The 18,686-nt window shown below is 37.2% G+C and overlaps 1 protein-coding gene across 2 annotated transcripts in view; it reads right to left on the reverse strand.

Moving 5' to 3' along the window:
* Window positions 1–7,615: 7,615 nt before the first annotated feature.
* The window catches only part of LOC140188301 (ELAV-like protein 1), a 45,304-nt gene continuing 34,233 nt past the window's right edge, over window positions 7,616–18,686 (reverse strand). For both annotated transcript variants that reach the window (XM_072244410.1, XM_072244411.1), the window contains 3 exons: window positions 14,023–14,176; window positions 11,377–11,602; window positions 7,616–8,995 (listed from right to left, as the gene is read on the reverse strand). In XM_072244410.1, the coding sequence (XP_072100511.1) occupies window positions 8,668–8,995; window positions 11,377–11,602; window positions 14,023–14,176 (708 nt within the window). In that variant the 3' untranslated portion in view covers window positions 7,616–8,667. The remainder of the gene's footprint in view (window positions 8,996–11,376; window positions 11,603–14,022; window positions 14,177–18,686) is intronic.

Raw genomic sequence — 18,686 nt, forward strand, 5'->3', positions numbered from 1 at the left:
CTTTGACAGTAATTCAACAGTGCAACACTTTTGGAACAGGTGTAGGAACTTTGGTAACTGTTCCAAAAACAACTACAACAGTAGTATCGATGTAGATTTATCCTCATTCTTAAAGCTCAATAAGTATTCTATTTGCTAATACCTGTCTTAGAGGCATAAGCATAGACTACTTCAGGAGCATTCCTTACTTGTAAAATAAGCAGCAATTAAATGCTTGAAGTTATTTTGTGACTTTCAATTTCTAAGCCACATTAATATTTGCAACTTTTGATCCATACAATCTTCTCACCTCATCAAAAAAATTTTTAGTGTTGATAAGATTTGCTCAAGGGCACTGTTAATGACATAACAAAGTATAACTTCTATTTTCACAGGATAAAGAGCTAAAGGCCAAATGTGAGCTTTTAAAGTAGGTGTGGTATCCGTATTAACAGAAATCAAACACAAATCAAGTAGCTTGTTGGAAGTTTGTTGCTATTTCTCTTCAAATCCAAGAAATTTCTGCAGTGTTCTGATCACCAGAGGTTGAGGCACCGATTGGTGAATTAAAGCTGATCTATACAGACATTTCACATTTCTACAAATAGAACTTAGACAAAGAGCAAAACCATTCACAGAAATCAATTCGTAAAAATTGTAAAACAGAAGACTAAGTTCAACCAAATACACAAAAGAGATCACTGTTTGATCCGTCTAAGTGATATCAAATTTTCCACTACAAATTTATAAAAGTGTAAGTGCATATATTCACCCAGCCAGTGTACTATTTTACTGTAGACTCATTGATTCTTGGCATATTAGAAATGGATCTCGTGTTTTTTCAGTTGAAAATTACATCAAACACAAAAGTTAGTTTGCCAAAATCCAAAGTTACACAACTGTCAATGAATCCACAGCTCAACTGGATTGCTTAAAAACAAAATTACTACCCCAGTCAGCTCTGTTCCTGGTTATCTCAATCAACTGACTAATTACTTCACAGGTTAAAGATGACACATATGTAATATACAGCATATCACAATTTAATAGCCACAATGCAACTCAATGCTATTTTAATGGGTCAATTTTGAGAGCTAAAATATATATGAAGGAAGTAGTGTGTTAGGTCAACTGAAGTTTAGGATTTTCATTGTTAATTAGGGACCAGTCAATTCATTGCGCAATACAAATCTAATTCCTATTTTAAATTTAATAATGTTCTTAAATTATAATGCATTTAACTGAACAAATTACCAGAAAAACACAAATGTTTAAGTAATATTTAGATACAAGTGCATTATGGGCCAAAACTGATCCAATAAAATTTGAGCGAAACATCAGAAAAACAATGACAACAGTGCAAGTATCAATAGGTGACACTGCCATCATTTGCCACATCAATGTACTACTCATACTGATTTCACGTCTGTAAGGGTGGGGAGAAGATAAGTCAAAGCATTTTGAAATGCTATTTCAAACAATTTAATTTTTTTTTAGGCAAATCAAGATAATCATGGATACCAATTTATCTTTAAAATCTGAATATGAAACCTATGACCACTACTTTTCCCTTCAGAAACTGTAAAAAAAGCAAATCAAGAGTTCAGTCAGACTTTTCTTTTAAAACAGAATCAAACATAATTTAATATTGGTGAGAAAATAAATTAAGTACAAAATGTTTAATAACTTAAAACAGCCTTCGTCTGGCTTTTGTCTGATAGCAAACTAAAATAAAGCAACAGTATTTAAACATTTACATCCATGAACTTACAGTACACATTAAGCCCAGGCACATCCATCTTGCCAGGAACTATATATTGTACTGCATTAGTAAAAATAACCCCTACTAGCTGCCATGCATTACTTAATGTCTTGAAAAAAAACATACAACTGTAAAATATATTACACCCGCCCATTCATTTTGACTAGATCTCAAAACTACCAAGGGTACTTCAGACAAACATCCAATCTCGTTTGTAATATTTTTCCAATCCTGGAATATTCCCAGCTCTGTTGTGCTTCTTGCTGTCCACTTTTTAGTAGTTGCAGTGCTGAATATTCAAGTTAGTGGCAATATTAGATACAATGTATTTTCATTTCAAACAGCTGTAGCTTTGTCTTATATCATGTTTATTCTGGCACTATATTATAATAATGTCTAACCAGCTGAGTATTTATTATACCTCAACATTTCTTAAAATTCGTTATTTTTTTTCACCCAGACTTTAGCCTTATTTGGATTACAGAACTAGAGTCAGTTTGCAATTGGCTCAAGTGGAAGGGGGAGAAAAACATCTGAAAGAACAACCATGTACACAGGCTATAAAACACTTGCAGCCAAAGTGAAAACTATTTTGGGTATACATGTATCTGAACCTGGCTACAACCTGCAAGATTCAAATCCTCATGTCATCTTTCTCATGGCACATGCCAATGCATGCATTAGAACTTGTGATCCTGTATCACACATAAGGCAATGCATAAATTAGCGTTGATTTTAATAAGACCAAAATTTGATTGAATTTTGAATTCAAACAAAATTAGAAAAATGGGCTGGGCAAATTACTTTGCAATTTATTGTTCAAATTACTCCATCATACCTCTTATTAAAAAATTAATTTAAGCACTTTTGTCCCTACCAAAAAACTTCTCAGCACAGCTACCACCTAGAATGGAAATTAGCACAAATCAATGGCTAATCTGTGACCACCATATTCAGTTTACAGAAATGTGGCACTTTGCCAAAATTCAAACCTTTGCTAATTAATTTTCACCGTTTGAAGTCCAGGTCATGTTCATTTTCTTGTGATTAAGCTGGAAAATCCATTCTCTTATCCACGTACTTACAACTACACCATGTTCATTATTCTCTAGTGTCAATTTCATTAAATAACAAATCAAAAATGGTTATCCCCAACTAAACATAATACCTAAATAAGACCACCGTGCTACAAATGTCAATCGAGGCTTTGAATCATTTAGGATATGGTAATTATATTAAGTTTTGACTACTGCAACTATTCATGGCTGACAATCTGTGCACAACTGTGTAATTTTAAAGGATAATAAAAGCTGTTAAAGGCTACACTTTTAAAGTGCTGCTTGTTGCCTCTATATATAATAAAAAGTACAGTTGAAATTTGAGAGATCACTACAAAGGCAGATCAAAATTAAGCCATAAAGTAAAACAGGATGACTTTAACAATGAATATAAACCATTTCTTCTGGTTGGAGAGAGAAGGATCATAAAATCTTTGTTTCTTTTTTGCAGCATTTATTTCGCTGCATCTTCAGCAAGTCATGGGGCTTGAATTTATGGTGTGCATGAATTATATATGTGTATGTATATATACACACACACACACACACACACACACAGGGAAAAAAAGCATTAAACAGATTGCTACATTTTTCTGTTAATACCAGGGTGCTGGATTGAAGTGCAAGATGCCCTCAGCATTCTACACTATAAATTAACCTAAAGTTTTTATAACAAGCACAATGCAAAAAACAAAAACATCAGAAGTATTCTATATGCAATACTATGACTGAAGATATAAAAGTAAAAAATGAGGCAACTAAAATAAAGGAGATGCCCTATACAGCTGTCAAACTACTTTAATGGTCAACTAACTTCACGATAGCAGTATCTGAAGGTGCATTCTTTTCTCAACCAGAGCTAATTAACACTTGGTCCCACTTGTACTCCCAATATTACTGTGGTAACACATAATGCCCTTTTTCGCCTTTTGTTTGAACATAAAACGCTGCCTTCCTGTTTGTTTGGGAATGAGGAAGAATTTAAAGGTCCACTGGCGTGGTCTGCACTTCAGCTATTAGAGAATTTTAATATCCACTGGTCCTGTCTCAATTTCAGCTGTTTAATTTCAGATGCAGGATCCAACGTACACTAGCACTGATCCTTTCAAAAAAGAAAACCTTTCAGCCAACAAGCCTGGCCAGATACTTGTTGCTGTCTTCATTCCTCTGGAAACTATTATTTACAATAAAGTACATAAGAAAGTAAATCTCTTAGAAAGGCTAACATCCACTGGATATGTGTCAAGAATATCCCTTTGCGCATAAATGAATCTGCATGCTCCCTCTTGCCTCCTCCCCAATCTCTCTCACTCATTCTCAAGTGCTGAAAGTAACAGTGAATGGGTTACTATTATAACACACACAGCAAAATGGGGAAAAATAATTAACATTGTTACTAAATGAATTCAATATTGCTTGGATATAAATTTATTTACTTAGAATGTTAAAGAATGCACATTTTCAATTGGGAGGCTAGATTCTTAATGAGGTAATAGTTTATACTGCAAGTGCAAAATGCAATAAAACTTGCCTAATAACAGGGTCTAAAGTCAAACCATTTCCCTTATTCATTTGGAATTCTCCAACCCAACTCTCTCCCAAAAGTTAAAGATTTGCGATGGCAGAGCTCTTCAGTCACATGCCTACCAACCATCACTCACATGTGCCAGATCAGTACACAATTAAACCAACCAGTTAGAGTGACAGCAAATATTAAAAGATCATACCCATGTACATTCTATCTTCATCAAAAATCACTTCCTACAAGTGTTTATTATGGAATCAGTGACATATTTCTTTCCCCCACCTTAAGCACATCAAGATGAATTGCTTCATCTCACTCAAGACCTGGAGGGTATTAACTCTGGACTTTACCGATTCACAGCCTGTTATTTAAAAATGAATTGTTGGTTGCTTTGCACAAAATATGAGCTTCAAAACTACCTTAAGTTTTTATTAATAGTGAGGAAATGTTAAAAAAAAACATCTTAGCCTGAATGTGTATGGGCTGGAATTTAGAGATTAACATGGTCCCAATGATGTCATCCAAGCAAGCAACAGTTAACCAATAAAAGACACATTTACAATGTTTGCAGTGATTTAACTCTAGAATCTGAATCAACCTTAGCTCTTCTCTTACTAAAAGAAAAGATTGATGCAATGGAAATAATATCTTAACCAAAATAAATTATTCTGAAAGTAAACACACTTGTGTGGGAGCGGGTGCTAGAGAGTCTGAACGTTAAGTACATACCTTTAGATACATGCTACCTATTCTTCAACAGACCAAATCACAAGGAATGGATTGCAGCATACTGTAGAAGATTAGTCTTTCTTTAACCAATGGTCCTTAACCTCCATGAATTATTTTATACCAGATTACAAATCAGCAATAACTATATGAAACCCAATTATCTGAGCTATGATTGCATGCTTTATCAAGATAGCCTGCTTGGCACTATCAATCTGTAAACCAAGATTGTAATGATCAACTGTCACTGAAAATCTTACTGGAATTTACTATTCCATTTCATTGCCATTCCAGTCCAAGCAACATGCAAATAACTCATATCAGACAACAGAACTGTAAACAAATTGGGGGGGGGGGGGGGGCGGAGGGGAGAGGTTAACTATCATATAGATTCAGTGACAGAACTGTGGCTATTCAGTGTACTGAACAGTATTCTTTGAAGAATGACCAGAAATACATCAAAAACTAACACTAGATATATCTAAACTTCAGGAAAATACTTTATACTTTATAGCTACACTTATATTCTGCAATCAAAGTGTTATAGATAACTGAGAACTAGTATAACTTCTGCAAATTGATATTCAGGAACTGGAAGCAAAACAATGGATCATACCTTGAAAGACAGATTGATCTGTCACAAACCTATCAGTAGATGCTATCCCATGGTTGGTATCTATCATTTTGTTTCTGCTTTGGATAGAGCAAATATTTTTGGACTGCACAATTACTTTTGGATATATGGATATATAATTTTGAATATATAATCAATACCCCTCCATCCACAAAAGCACAGAGTAAGCTAGGCCAGAGGCTGCCAACTCTGATATTCAATTATGATAGATGCTGCATCTAACTCGTTTAGACTTCTAAAAAGTGCCATGAGATTATTTATCATACATCATACCATAAACACTAAAGGTATTAGGTAGAAGCCAATCCATATTAACTAGATGCTATTCAGTAAATAAACAAAAGAAAAATGTGAATTATAAAAAATGGATGCACGTTTAAAATTAGTTTAACCTACAGGCTCTAAAGTGATGTTCTAAAATGTGTCACATGGAAGGTTAAGAACAATGGCCATCATATGTCCAACCTAATTGCACAATGGCCTTCAACTGGAAAGCACCAATCCGATTTCCTTAAATTCACTTAGTGTGGAATAATCAACTTGTCATTCATGGAAAAACTGGTCCAGAATTCCACTTGGAGATATCGTAGGTATCAAAAACTTTGTCAGTTTAATCATATACAAAATACCCAAAGGAATATGTCACTTTTAGTCCTTATGGCGGAGTAGTATATTGCTGTATATTACGAAGACCTAACCAAATCACACTTTTTACTATGTAAACTTGATCTCACCATTAAGTACCCAACCTGTCAGATAGATTCTCATTTCACCAGAAGACTGTCTTACAAGTGCTGAATGTAGTTGAGTAAATTGAATATATTTAACTGGTTGTGCACTGATGAATAATGAGCCTCAAATTAGAGATGACCATTGTGTGGAAGTAAACACAAATAAATGTTTTGTTATTTTTCTTCAAGAGACTTCAGGAATTACTTCAGGTACATTTTTCTTTAAGTACTATTCAAATTTAGAAAAAGTCCTTCCATTTTCTACGAAATGTATTTGATTTTCAAGTAAAAGTTTTCAAGTAAATTCTAAGATTTCTGTAAGCATTTTGTTATCTGAATAAAAGTAAATTAGATCAGATACTCAAAGCAGCAACATTAGCAGGAAAGTGTCCTATAATGAGATGCAAGAAACCCTTCAATCTCCCCTAATTGGATGGTCTTGATCCCCTCAGATGCCTAAAATTGTAATAACTTCCCTACAATTTGTTACAATCCAATATTTACAGATGAAAAATGAACTGTGTGTTTCCACAGCTGTCTCTTCCAGGTGTATTTAAAAAAAGCTTGAAAGCCAGGGTATGAAAAAAGGAAGTATGCAAACTATTTTGAGATATCCTAATTAAGACACTCAAAATCTTGCTTTGTATTTAAATGCAGTTGGGTATTTGGCACAAAGAAAAACTTAAAAGTATTGCTACAACATTTAATGTCAGCTCTTTATACCACACATTTAAGATCAAGCTCATTTGTACCATACTTTTAGCTTCTCTAAATCACGTAGCACTATCCCGAATCATATGATAAGCTAACAATACTACTTTTCTATCATTCCAGCCTGCCCTTGTTCAAACAGGACCAGTGGATTTGTGTCTGCATTTAATTCTGACAAGATTTAAAAGCCAGCTACAGCAATCCATCTGCTGAAGCTTATTTAAAATTTACTGGTTGGCATACAAAACTTTCCATTCAAAATCCCCTGCTAGCTCTCCTGTAAAAAGTTTGTTTATAAAAATAGATGCTCTGTGAAGCCCACTTCAGTATAAGGTGTAAAACTCTTTGGCAGGATACCTAAAGGTCAGGTGCCTCACGGCACACTGGTCCCTTGATACCTACCATGAATTGTAAAATTATAAAATAAAATTTAAGCATTAAACAGCAAATGAACTTTAAAACAGAAAAAAACCCAAAAACAAAACAAAATTGGAGCAAAACAAAACAAATTTAATGATCATAAATGCAAAAGTAAAATCAATTGTCAAACAAAACAAAGGAAACAAAATGAAAAGAAATTATATAACAGAACATTAATGAAGTTCAAAGGCAGTTTGAAAAAACTTTTAGATTAGTCTTTAAATCTATTTTAACAAAGCTCTGTGTTGACAGCTAACCTGCATGGAAAAACATTTATTTTCTAGTCTGACACATTATCCCAATTTAGCATGTCAATTATATAAAAACAAAAAAGGTTAATAAGAAATGCAATGGAGTTCACTAGATGGGGTGCAACAAACCTATAAATGTTCAAAGGTTTGAATCTCCAGGAACTTGCAGGTAAATTTAATTTTCTCAAACATTACAAATTCCCATCCACATTCTTCCACCTTAAAATTTGGCAAAATATGTTGATGCTTCCACACTCCGTTCTTGCACTATATAAGGTAAATGTAATCAAATACAATTGGCCTTTTTTCATTCTTAGCACAGTTTTTCATGACATGTTGGAGGACAAAGATGCCATTTATATAATGTACAGAAAATTTTAGCTACCAACATAACTCAAGAGTGTAAATGAACCAATTCTCAGCAGGTTAACTTCAAGGGAACAAAACAAGCATATTTAATGTTCATGAATATATGAATGCTTTGCTAAAGGGTTGTGGATTTATGAAATTGCTTACAACCAAGAGATTCTGCAAAGAGCTCCCAGTTTAAAAACTAATAACAGAGAGGGTACTGCATTTAAACTGATATTTTTCAAAATCCACAGAACTGTAGCATTGGTTCAGTATTTCCGCTCCTTTTTTTGGATGGGTGGATAAAGTATGGAATGAAAAGTATCAAACATTTGAACATTTCATGTTAATTGCATCCCAAAGTAATAGTAATATAAAAAAAATCCTTTTCACTTATTCTAGAATGGTAGACAAAACACTTCTGTCACAACAATAAGAGTTGCTTTACACTAGTGGACTTATTCACCTTTCAGCAGTGTATTTCTAATCAAATGCTTACAAATGCGCATAAGCTTTAAATTACGCCTTGTGAGATTTGCTGGTTTTGAAGGAGACCTGGAGGATTTTGTCTCCGAGGCGATAGCCATTCAAGCTAGCAATGGCCATGGCAGCCTCCTCATAGTTTGTCATGGTTACAAAACCGAACCCTTTACACTTGTTGGTGTTGAAGTCGCGTATAACTTTGACATTGGTCACAGCTCCAAATGGGCCAAACATCTGCCACAGGATTCCCTCATCTGCGTCTTGGCCTAGGTTGTAGATGAAGATGCACCAGCCAGAAGGATTATGACCACCAACGTTCACACCCGACAAACTACTCATATTGTCAACACTCATCGGCGAAAACCTAACAAGCAAACAAAGAAAATTAACTCAAGGAGTTGGTGTCAAAAGCTTCAAAGTAATATAAAAAACAAACAAAAATTAGTAAAAATTCACACCACCTCCAAAAATCAAAAAGATAATAAAAAACTGATCAAAAGGCTATTGGGAAGCTAGTAAGATGCTAGATCAAAGCAGGTTGTATGCTGAAAGCTAACACATTTCAACCGTCAAACAAGAGAAAATCTGCAGATGCTGGAAATCCAAGCAGCACACACAAAATGCTGGAGGAACTCAGCAGGCCAGGCAGCATCTATGGAAAAAAGTAGTCAACGTTTCCAGCCGAAACCTTTCGACAGGACTGGAGAAAAATAACTAAGTAGATTTGAAAGGGGTGGAGTGGGGAGAGAGAAGAGAAACACCAGGTGATAGGTGAAACGTGGGAGAGGGAAGGATGAAGCAAAGAGCTAGGAAGTTGATTGGTGAAAGAGACAGAAGGCCATAGAAGAAAGAGGAAAGGAGAGAGGGGAGGTGGAGGTGCACCAGAGGGAGGTGATGGGACAGGCAAGGAGATGACGTGAGAGAGGGACAATGGGATGGGAAATGGTGAAGGTGGGGTGGAGGCATTACTGGAAGTTTGAGAAATCGATGCTCATGCTATCAGATTGGAGGCTACCCAAACGAAATATAATGTGTTGTTCCTCTAACTTAAGTGTGGCTTTATCCCGACAGCGGAGGAGGCCATGGATGGACATTCGACATTATGGTATTACTCAGTCCTATCTGTAATCAATTCAACTTTTCTATTGTGCACCTTTACTACAGGCAAACAATGCACCAAGTAATCCCTCTTGTCTACCACATTCTACAAGTACTGCTCCTTGGACTCAGACTTGAGAGCATCATCAATGCAAACTGAACTAGCTCAAGTACTTTGATTTAAATTGGTTCTACAGCACTAACCAGATATGCCCACTGTGCAAAGTTAAATGTCTCAAAGTTAAATTTCAACCACAAAAATCAAGTTTCATAACATCAGTTAGCGTCTCAGAATGAATACCATTTTTTGCAGACTTCATCACAAAAGAAACATCCAAATACTGTAAATGTAAAATAATGGTCAGGCATTTTGACATAAATATGAAAACATTTTTAGATGTGGAAAGCAACCCAAACAGGCAACATAAATTCTGAAATAAGCAATACAATTGTGAACATTTTAAAATCTGTTCCTTATGCAACACTGTTCAATCCCCAGGCTACTTTTAATTTTAGACCACTTCCTGACTGCAAATATTGTTGGGATAAGCTGAGGGTTTATTTGTATAGTTCATCTGACGATTAATAGTTTATGTAATTGTTTCTCTTCAACCCCTTTCTCTCTCATAAACGAGACCTTAATAATTGCTGCTGGAACTATTTATTTATTTGGAGATACAGCATGGAACAAAGCCCTTCTGGCACAACAAGCTGCACTGCCCAGCAACCCACCTATTTAACTCTAGCCTAATTATGGGATAATTTACAATGACCAACTAACCTACTAACCAGTACATCTTTGGAGTGCGGAAGAGAACTGGTGCATCTGGAGGAAACCCATACGCTCATGAGAAAAATGTACAAGCTTTTTATAGGCAGCGTTGGAATTGAACTTTGAACTCTGATACCCTGCAATAGTGTCGCGCTAACCGCTATGCTACTGTGGCACCCTAACTTAACCCAACTATTCAACATTATCTAAAACAATTAGATGATCTATGAGATCAGGGAAGAAAACCAAGACTAATTGCTCTTTAATAACTTTTTAATTACCAATGTAAAATTAAACTCAGAAATTTCACTACAACACATTTCTCTAAATTTTCAGGATGTCTCAGACCCAGTAGCAAATTAAATAATTTCTTTCCTCCATGGTTGCAGAGACAATCTAAAAAAAAAGAAAAATAAAGTGGGAGAAAGGAAAACAATGGATGTGGCATGACCTCCAAACTGCAGAGCTGCAATGGTCCCATCTAAGCCAAATTCAATAATATCTATATGATAATGGGGAACAAAGAATTTAGCCTTTTCATCCACAAAGGACACTGCACTAACTAACTCATCTGAAATTAATCAACCTTACCAATTACAGCTATCTTGCTTCTATCACTTATTTTCAATAAGAATCAGAGTTCATGAGGAATATTTCTGTAAAATCAATTAAAATCCAATAATTTAATCAAGTTCTAAATTGGTACTCAATGAAAAGGAAGTAAGTAAATGGTCAAATACATTAACTATCAGAGCTGCACAAAGAAATCTTAAAGGACATTTGAAATCTATAAGAGGACATATATAGTCATCCGTGGTACTCTGCTTCCTTCCAAAAATACAGAATTAGCATCTGCTTGAGTGAAAGTAATATACCTGAATCTCTGTGCCTGATGGTGCAATGGTCCTGGAAACCGCCTTGCTGGTGAATGATACAGCTGTGCCAGCAGAGATGCATTTGTTTTCTGATTAGGATTGGCTGCAAGTTTTACCGTAATTGGCTCAACAGCACCCGGTGGTTTGTGCCCATTCAAATTGTTAATAGCTTCATCTGCTTCAGATTTCCTGTCAAAACGAATAAAAGCCACTCCTCTGGACATACCTGAAAAAGGCAAGCATATTAAATTAAATACTGAAGTATTTAGGTTGCCAGTAATCCATTCACCTCAATTTATAAATACAGTCCACTGATGTGTTCTACATCATTGTTGTATTAGTTTCACAAAAACATTCAAAGTGGCATTACAGGTGTTCCCCACTTTTCGAACGTTCACTTTACGAAACCTCACTGTTACGAAAGTCCTACATTAGTTACCTGTTTTCGCTAACAGAAGGTGTTTTCACTGTTACAAAAAAAGGCAGCACGCGGGAAAAGCACCGCGCAAAAAAAGGCAGCGCGCGCCCTGAGCAGCCGCTCTCCCCCGGATTTGGAACAGCATTCTAGCCGGCATTACTTAAACACGTGCCTGTGAGCAGCCGTCAGCAAGATGAGTTCTAAGGTATCAGAAAAGCCTAAAAGAGCTCATAAGGGTGTTACACTTAGCGTAAAACTAGATATAATTAAGTGTTTTGATTGTGGTGAACGAAGTAAGGACAAAGTGAATTTGGCTTTGTGGAAGTTGACGAAGACAATGTTGAAGAGCTTTTGGCATCACATGACCAAGAACTGATAGATGAAGAGCTGATGCAATTGGAAGAGGAAAGGGTAACAATCGAAACCGAATACAGTACCGAACGGACCAAAAGTGAAGTTGTCCAGGAACTGAACGTGAAGCAACTGTGTGAGATTTTCGCTGCAATGATAAAGTACGACTTTAATTTTGAAAGGTTACGTCGGTTTAGGGCATATTTATACTTTATTGTCGCCAATCAATTGGTACTAGAACGCACAATCATCACAGCGATATTTGATTCTGAGCTTCACACTCCCTGGATTACAAATATTAAAAAATAGTTAAAATTAGTAAATATTAAAAATTTAAATATAAATCATAAATAGAAAATAGAAAAATGGGAAGTAAGGGAGCGCAAAAAAACCGAGAGGCAGGTCCGGATATTTGGAGGGTACGGCAGTCTTATCACAGTTGGAAAGAAGCTGTTCCCAAATCTGGCCGTACGAGTCTTCAAGCTCCTAAACCTTCTACCGGAGGGAAGAGGGACGAAAAGTGTGTTGGCTGGGTGGGTCGTGTCCTTGATTATCCTGGCAGCACTGCAATGCATTGCAGTGATGCAATCGGCAATCGCCTCTGATCTGTGCCGACATTTACATGCCGGGCAGCACCTAATTAATTAGCTTGTTTATTTCGGCTTTTTTTCTTAAAAATGTGCTGGGTGCATTCCGGCCACCACTGTACCTCTGCATGCTTCGCGGATCGGTATCAGTCGGCAGCCGGGAGGGTGGGGGCCACTGCACCACCCCAACCTCCGACGACTCAGCCTAACACACCACATCATCAGTGTGCTCGGCACTGTCTTCCCGATTCCCGTAAGTGATACTACACTGTACATACATTATTTCTACTTTATATTGGCTGTGTACTTTTACGTGTTATTGGCAGCTTCATAGCTTAAAGGTTACCGGACAGCGTGTTTTTGCCAACAGCGCTTGTGTGAGATTTTCGCTACGGAGAACAGTGCAGGCAATGATTGTGGAAAAGTATTTCTACTTTATATAGGCTGTGTGTTTTTCATATCATTCCTGCTTTTACTACATGTTACCGTTATTTTAGGTTTTATGTGTTATTTGGCATGATTTGGTAGGTTATTTTTGGGTCTGCGAACGCTCACAAATTTTTCCCATATAAATAAATGGTAACTGCTTCTTCGCTTTACGACATTCCGGCTTACAAACCATTTCATAGGAACGCTCTACCTTCAGATGGTGGGGGAAACCTGAACTGAAAAACCTCCTGGCAAATTATTGGAATCCGATTAGCAAGCATATAGAATCTATCATAAGAAGTTTACAGACCATTTCAACTGTTTTAAAGTCAAAAATACAAATTATTAATTCTATTTAGTAAAGAAACTCAGAACTTAACCAGTGACTCCTTTCCCAGCGGAATTACGGTACCATCTCTCTACAAACATGATGGCTGAAGCTTGATTCAATACCTTGTTGGGCTGGAGTAGCCATGCCTGCTTTTCCTGACTCAAAAACAGTGTTACAAACCATCAGATACAGCCCTTCCACCATCTTGCAGCTATTCTTGAGCATGTGGATATCAAGACCAAAAAAAATCCAGATTAGGATGACTTTAAATGAAGATAGGCAACCTAATTGTTAAATAACCAAACTATTTTCTTCAAACAGATTATACTGTTCAAACATGTCCTAGTTCTGCAAAACCTGAACAAGGTTGGATTCAAGTTATGCTCTAATTTCATATTTTGAAAATCTTAACAAACCATCTGTTTATAGAGCTTACAGTTTAACCCAATACCATTAATTTATAAATATGACCAACAAGCATGTTTGGAAATATTCCTTTCATCATTGAAGAAAATGTAAAAATCACCCACCCGTGACTTGGTCAACAAGGACACGAGATGTAATGATGCGACCATAACGTCCAAATAGCTGCTCCAAATCCTTCTGAGTCATCGTCTTTGGCAGCCCACTCACATAAAGGTTTGCATCTTTGATGCTGTCAGAGCTTGGTCGGGCATATGAAACCTTTCAAATAGATAAAGGAAAAATCATATCAATTGCCTATATGGGCAGTTAATCATAGTAGCTATAGTATAATAGAAGCACCAATCTGAACTTGTCCTCACAAATCTACTTGTTATAAATGCATCTTCCCATGATGGTTTTAGTTGAAATGAACACCACACAATTCTTCAACAGTGAAATCCTGTCTTCACAGTGAAAAGTTAATTGTATTGAGTGATAGTACCCCCAAGCTTAATGGGGCATCCTACGAACAGATTAGCATCAAGGACTAGGCATCTAGGAAGCATAGCCAGCTGGTGGTGTAGTGGCATCCACACTGGACTTCAGGGTGAGTGGTCTCGGGGTTGAATCCGGCCGGCTCCTTGCACACTTTCCATTCGTGCTGGGTTGAGCATTGAGCTAGCAACTCAATGTCGTAATGAACATACAAATGCTAAAAAAAAAATGGCAAGGTTGCCGCCCGATGCACCACAAGGTGTGGGGAGGAACTTGCATCCAATCCTAACCCGAGGAATTACTATGACGTGTAGCAGGTCATCAGCCACATCAGAATTGCACTAACCACAATCTGCAACCTCATGGGCCACCAAACCCCCCTACCCTATAATCACCACCAAACTAGGTTATCACCCTGACTTATTGAAGCAGCACAGGAGGACATGCCAGGAAAAGCAGCCTGCATATCTCAAAACGAAGAAACAACCTGGTAAACCGAAGAACTGTAAGTTTGCCAAACAACAAACATTGTGCAATAGATCAGCAGTTCCCAACCTTTTATATGCCATGGACCCCTATCACTAACCAAGGGGTCCATGGACCCCAAGTTTGGACCCACCCCGTACATAAGAGAAAGCATTTGCAAGAATCTTCAGCCAGAAGTGCCAAGTGGATTATGCATATCAGCCTCAGCCAATCAGGATAGATACCAATCTTCAGTCAATTTGATTCACTGAATGTGAGATCAAGAAATGGCTAAAGGCAATGAACTGAAACATAGCCTATGGGCCTTGAAAACATTCCCACTATGGTACTAAAGACAGGCTCCAGAACTTGCTGTGCCCTTAGTCAAGCTGTTGTAGTGCAGCTATATTAGCATCTACCCAATGTAGAGAATTGCATAGCTGTGCCCTATCCACAAGAAGCCTGTCAAATCCAACCTGGTCAATTCCCAGCCCATCTGTCTACTCTAGATCATCAGCAAAGTAACAGAAGAAATAACTGATAATGCAATTCACTCAGATAAGACCAGTTTGAGTTCCACCAATGTCAGTAAGCTCCTGACCTCATTACAGCTGTTGTCAAAGCAGGGACAAAGTTGTTGAACTCCAGGAGTGAAACAAGATTTATATCCCTTAATTTCAAGGCAGCATTTGATTGAGTATGACATCAAGACCTAGCTAAACTGAAGTCAACAGGAATCAGGGAAAAACTACATTGGGAAGAATGGGAAAATTGTTGTGGTGGGATACGTCATTCATCTCAGTCACAGGACATCTCAGCAATTCCTTCTTAGGGTAGTGTCTTAAGTGCAACATTTTGAGCTGCTTCAATAACTTTCCTTTAAGATTTGAAGAACGTTTGGTGATGATTGCACAACATTTAGTATCATTCCCAGGTCAGGAAATAATGAAGCAGTCTACATGCAAATACAGCATGACATGGAGATTATTGAGGCTGGCTGACAGTGGCAAGTAAACTTTATGTCACACAAATGTCAAAGAAAGATAATAGTGAACAGAAAACCCAGCTATCATTCCCTTTCATTTCATGGAGTTACATCACTGAATAACCGACTATCAAATACCCTGGGGGATACCATTGAGCAGACACTGAACTAGTATAGCCATATACATAATGTGGCTGCAAAAATGGTTTTAGACTAGGAATTTTGTGGTGAGTAACTCACCCAACTTCTCAAAGCCTGTCCACACATCTACAAGGCTTGTCAGGAGTGTGATGGAATACTTACCACTTGCCTAGATGAGTACAGCTTCAGCAAAACGCAAGCTCAAACCTGAGAGGACGGAGAATCCTGCTTGATAAAACATCCACTCCACAACCATTCAACCACTCCAGCACCACCAGTTTGTACCATCTACATGATGCACTGTAGTAACAATCAAGACTCCTTAGACAGCACCTTCTAAACCACCATCTCTACAAACTAGAAGGACAAAAGTTAGTAAAAGTACTGTCCAGAAGTTGCCCTCCAAGACACACAGCATCATGACTATAGCTATTCCTTCACTGTCACTGGGTTAAAATACTGGACGTCCCTCCTTAATAGCATTAAAGGGACACCCACATACCAAGGAAAGTAGAGGTTCAAGAAAATAGCTCACCATCATTTCAAGGATAGGCAAATAAATACTAGTTCAGCCCGCACAGTCCATTACCCTTATACGAATAAAAACTGAAACACTGACACAGTCATGTAACTAATAAAAAAACAAATTGTTATCCCAAGCTTGGGATTTGCTGGGAGACCATATTCTTAACTACAAAGCATTTATTTCTACCATTATTACTAACACAAACCTATGAGGCATCACTGAAGTACATTAAAACATGCTAGTTTCACGTACAAGTTTTCCTATAGATTACAACAACAATACTTTATTTAGTAATGCAATGAATATTAACCAAATAAAAAAGAAACTGCAGACGCTCAAAGCCTAAAATAGTGGTGTCAGTGGTTTAAGAAATCAGTTCACCCCCACCTTCACAAGTGCAGCTAAGGCCGGATAATTAAATGCTGGGTCAATCTGTGAAGCCTGGATCCTTCAAATGAATATGTTATAAAAAAAATGGCCAGTTCTAATAGTTATTTAAAGTTAGAAAATTCAACAATATTCCAGAAAGATATTCAATATTCAGAAGGATTTCCAATATTCCAACAACATTTGGAGACAAATAATGAGGTGTGTTCATCAAGCTTGTGTTGGGCCGCATTATAATAGTACAGGAAGCTACAGGCAATCTAGGTCAAAGGAGTGGGATGGAAGATTAAAGTGGTAGACAATCGAAAGCTCAGTTACTCCTGCAGACTGAAGGTAGATACTCCACCAAGTGATCAGCCAATCTGTGTTTGACTTCTCTAAATGATTCACTACTTCATTTGGGTTTATGGATAGTAAGAAAGGAAGAAATGAAAGGGCAAAGGTTACATCTCTTGAAAGTTCACAGGTGTGGGAAATAAAATAAGGAGTGAGTGGTGAGAGTGGGAGAACCAAGAAAAGAATGATCCCTTTGCAATGTGAAAAGGGGAGAGGTGGGAAATGTGTGTCTTGAAATGAAATACAGTTACAGCTGGCCAAAATTGCAAATAATTGAATATTAAAACATTTACTAACACACTTACTGATATAATTGCCACTGTAACTATATTTACAGGAGAATATCTTTTTGAAACATTTGGATAATTCATTCAGCATTTCATTTGGTTTTACTATGTGCCCACTAGTACAGCTAGCATCTCCCTTGCACAAAAGCAAACATCAAGCACATCCCATTTTCTCCACCTAATGCAAATAAAGGTTTTGCGACTGATCAAGGCTTTAACTCACTTTCACCAAGAATCCTGGCTACATGGTTGTGCTTGAACTTCAACTATTTTACTTATCAAGGGCCACAAAAAATAAAACATGTGAGTGCAAAATTTTACACATACCTAGTCATCAGCAAGGAATTCAGCTGAACAGATCAGAAAGTTTTTTTTTAAATCAAATTATTTTATCTCTGTGAGAGCAACAATGCATTGTAACCACTTTTGCAATTTATCTGCAGTAAGAGGATAAACCATCCACAGAATACCACAATTACAAAGGGGAAACAGAAGGGAGGGAAAGAGTAGGTGGTGGAGCTGAGGAACAGGAGGATTTAAAGATCATCATGAGGTTGAGAACTAACTTATTCCCCTCCAGTTCCGTAGCTTTTCATGTGGCTGCTCAAGCATGTGCACAGCCCAGACTCTACAACATGTACGTCAGGTTAATGGGATAGTTGAGCGATTTCTGTCATTTTTTTTAAGCTCGTATGTGCCACTGAAGAGGCTCCAGATATTTGGTTTCTCCTCATTCACAACACTGTCATAGGTTAGGACTTCTCACAGTCAATAAAGAAATCAACTCCTTCCCCACTCATCTCCAACAGTGACACCCTTAAAATATTTTCTTATCCCAGAAATGTTTAGTTTGGAGTTTGGAGTGCTTGTTTTGGGTGCCTTGTATCTGCTGAATGGATGATGTCTGCCATTTGCAGATAGATGAGCACAAACAAATTTGCAGTAAAAGGTATATTCACCTGGGGAAAGGCAAACTTCTGAAGGTTGTTGCACAGAAAGGTCTTCTTCGCCAGAGATGACAACCAACATGAAGACTCCCAATCAACAGAAGCCACACGTTGCCCAAAATTCACCATTAGCACTTGTGAAGGAGATTATTACTTTCTCCACCAGAACAGGTTTTGATGAGAATGAACATGATGCCCAGGAGCTAATGTTCAAGCCTTT

Source organism: Mobula birostris, chromosome 26 (assembly GCF_030028105.1).
Source record: "Mobula birostris isolate sMobBir1 chromosome 26, sMobBir1.hap1, whole genome shotgun sequence".
Classification (NCBI taxonomy): Eukaryota; Metazoa; Chordata; class Chondrichthyes; order Myliobatiformes; family Myliobatidae; genus Mobula; species Mobula birostris.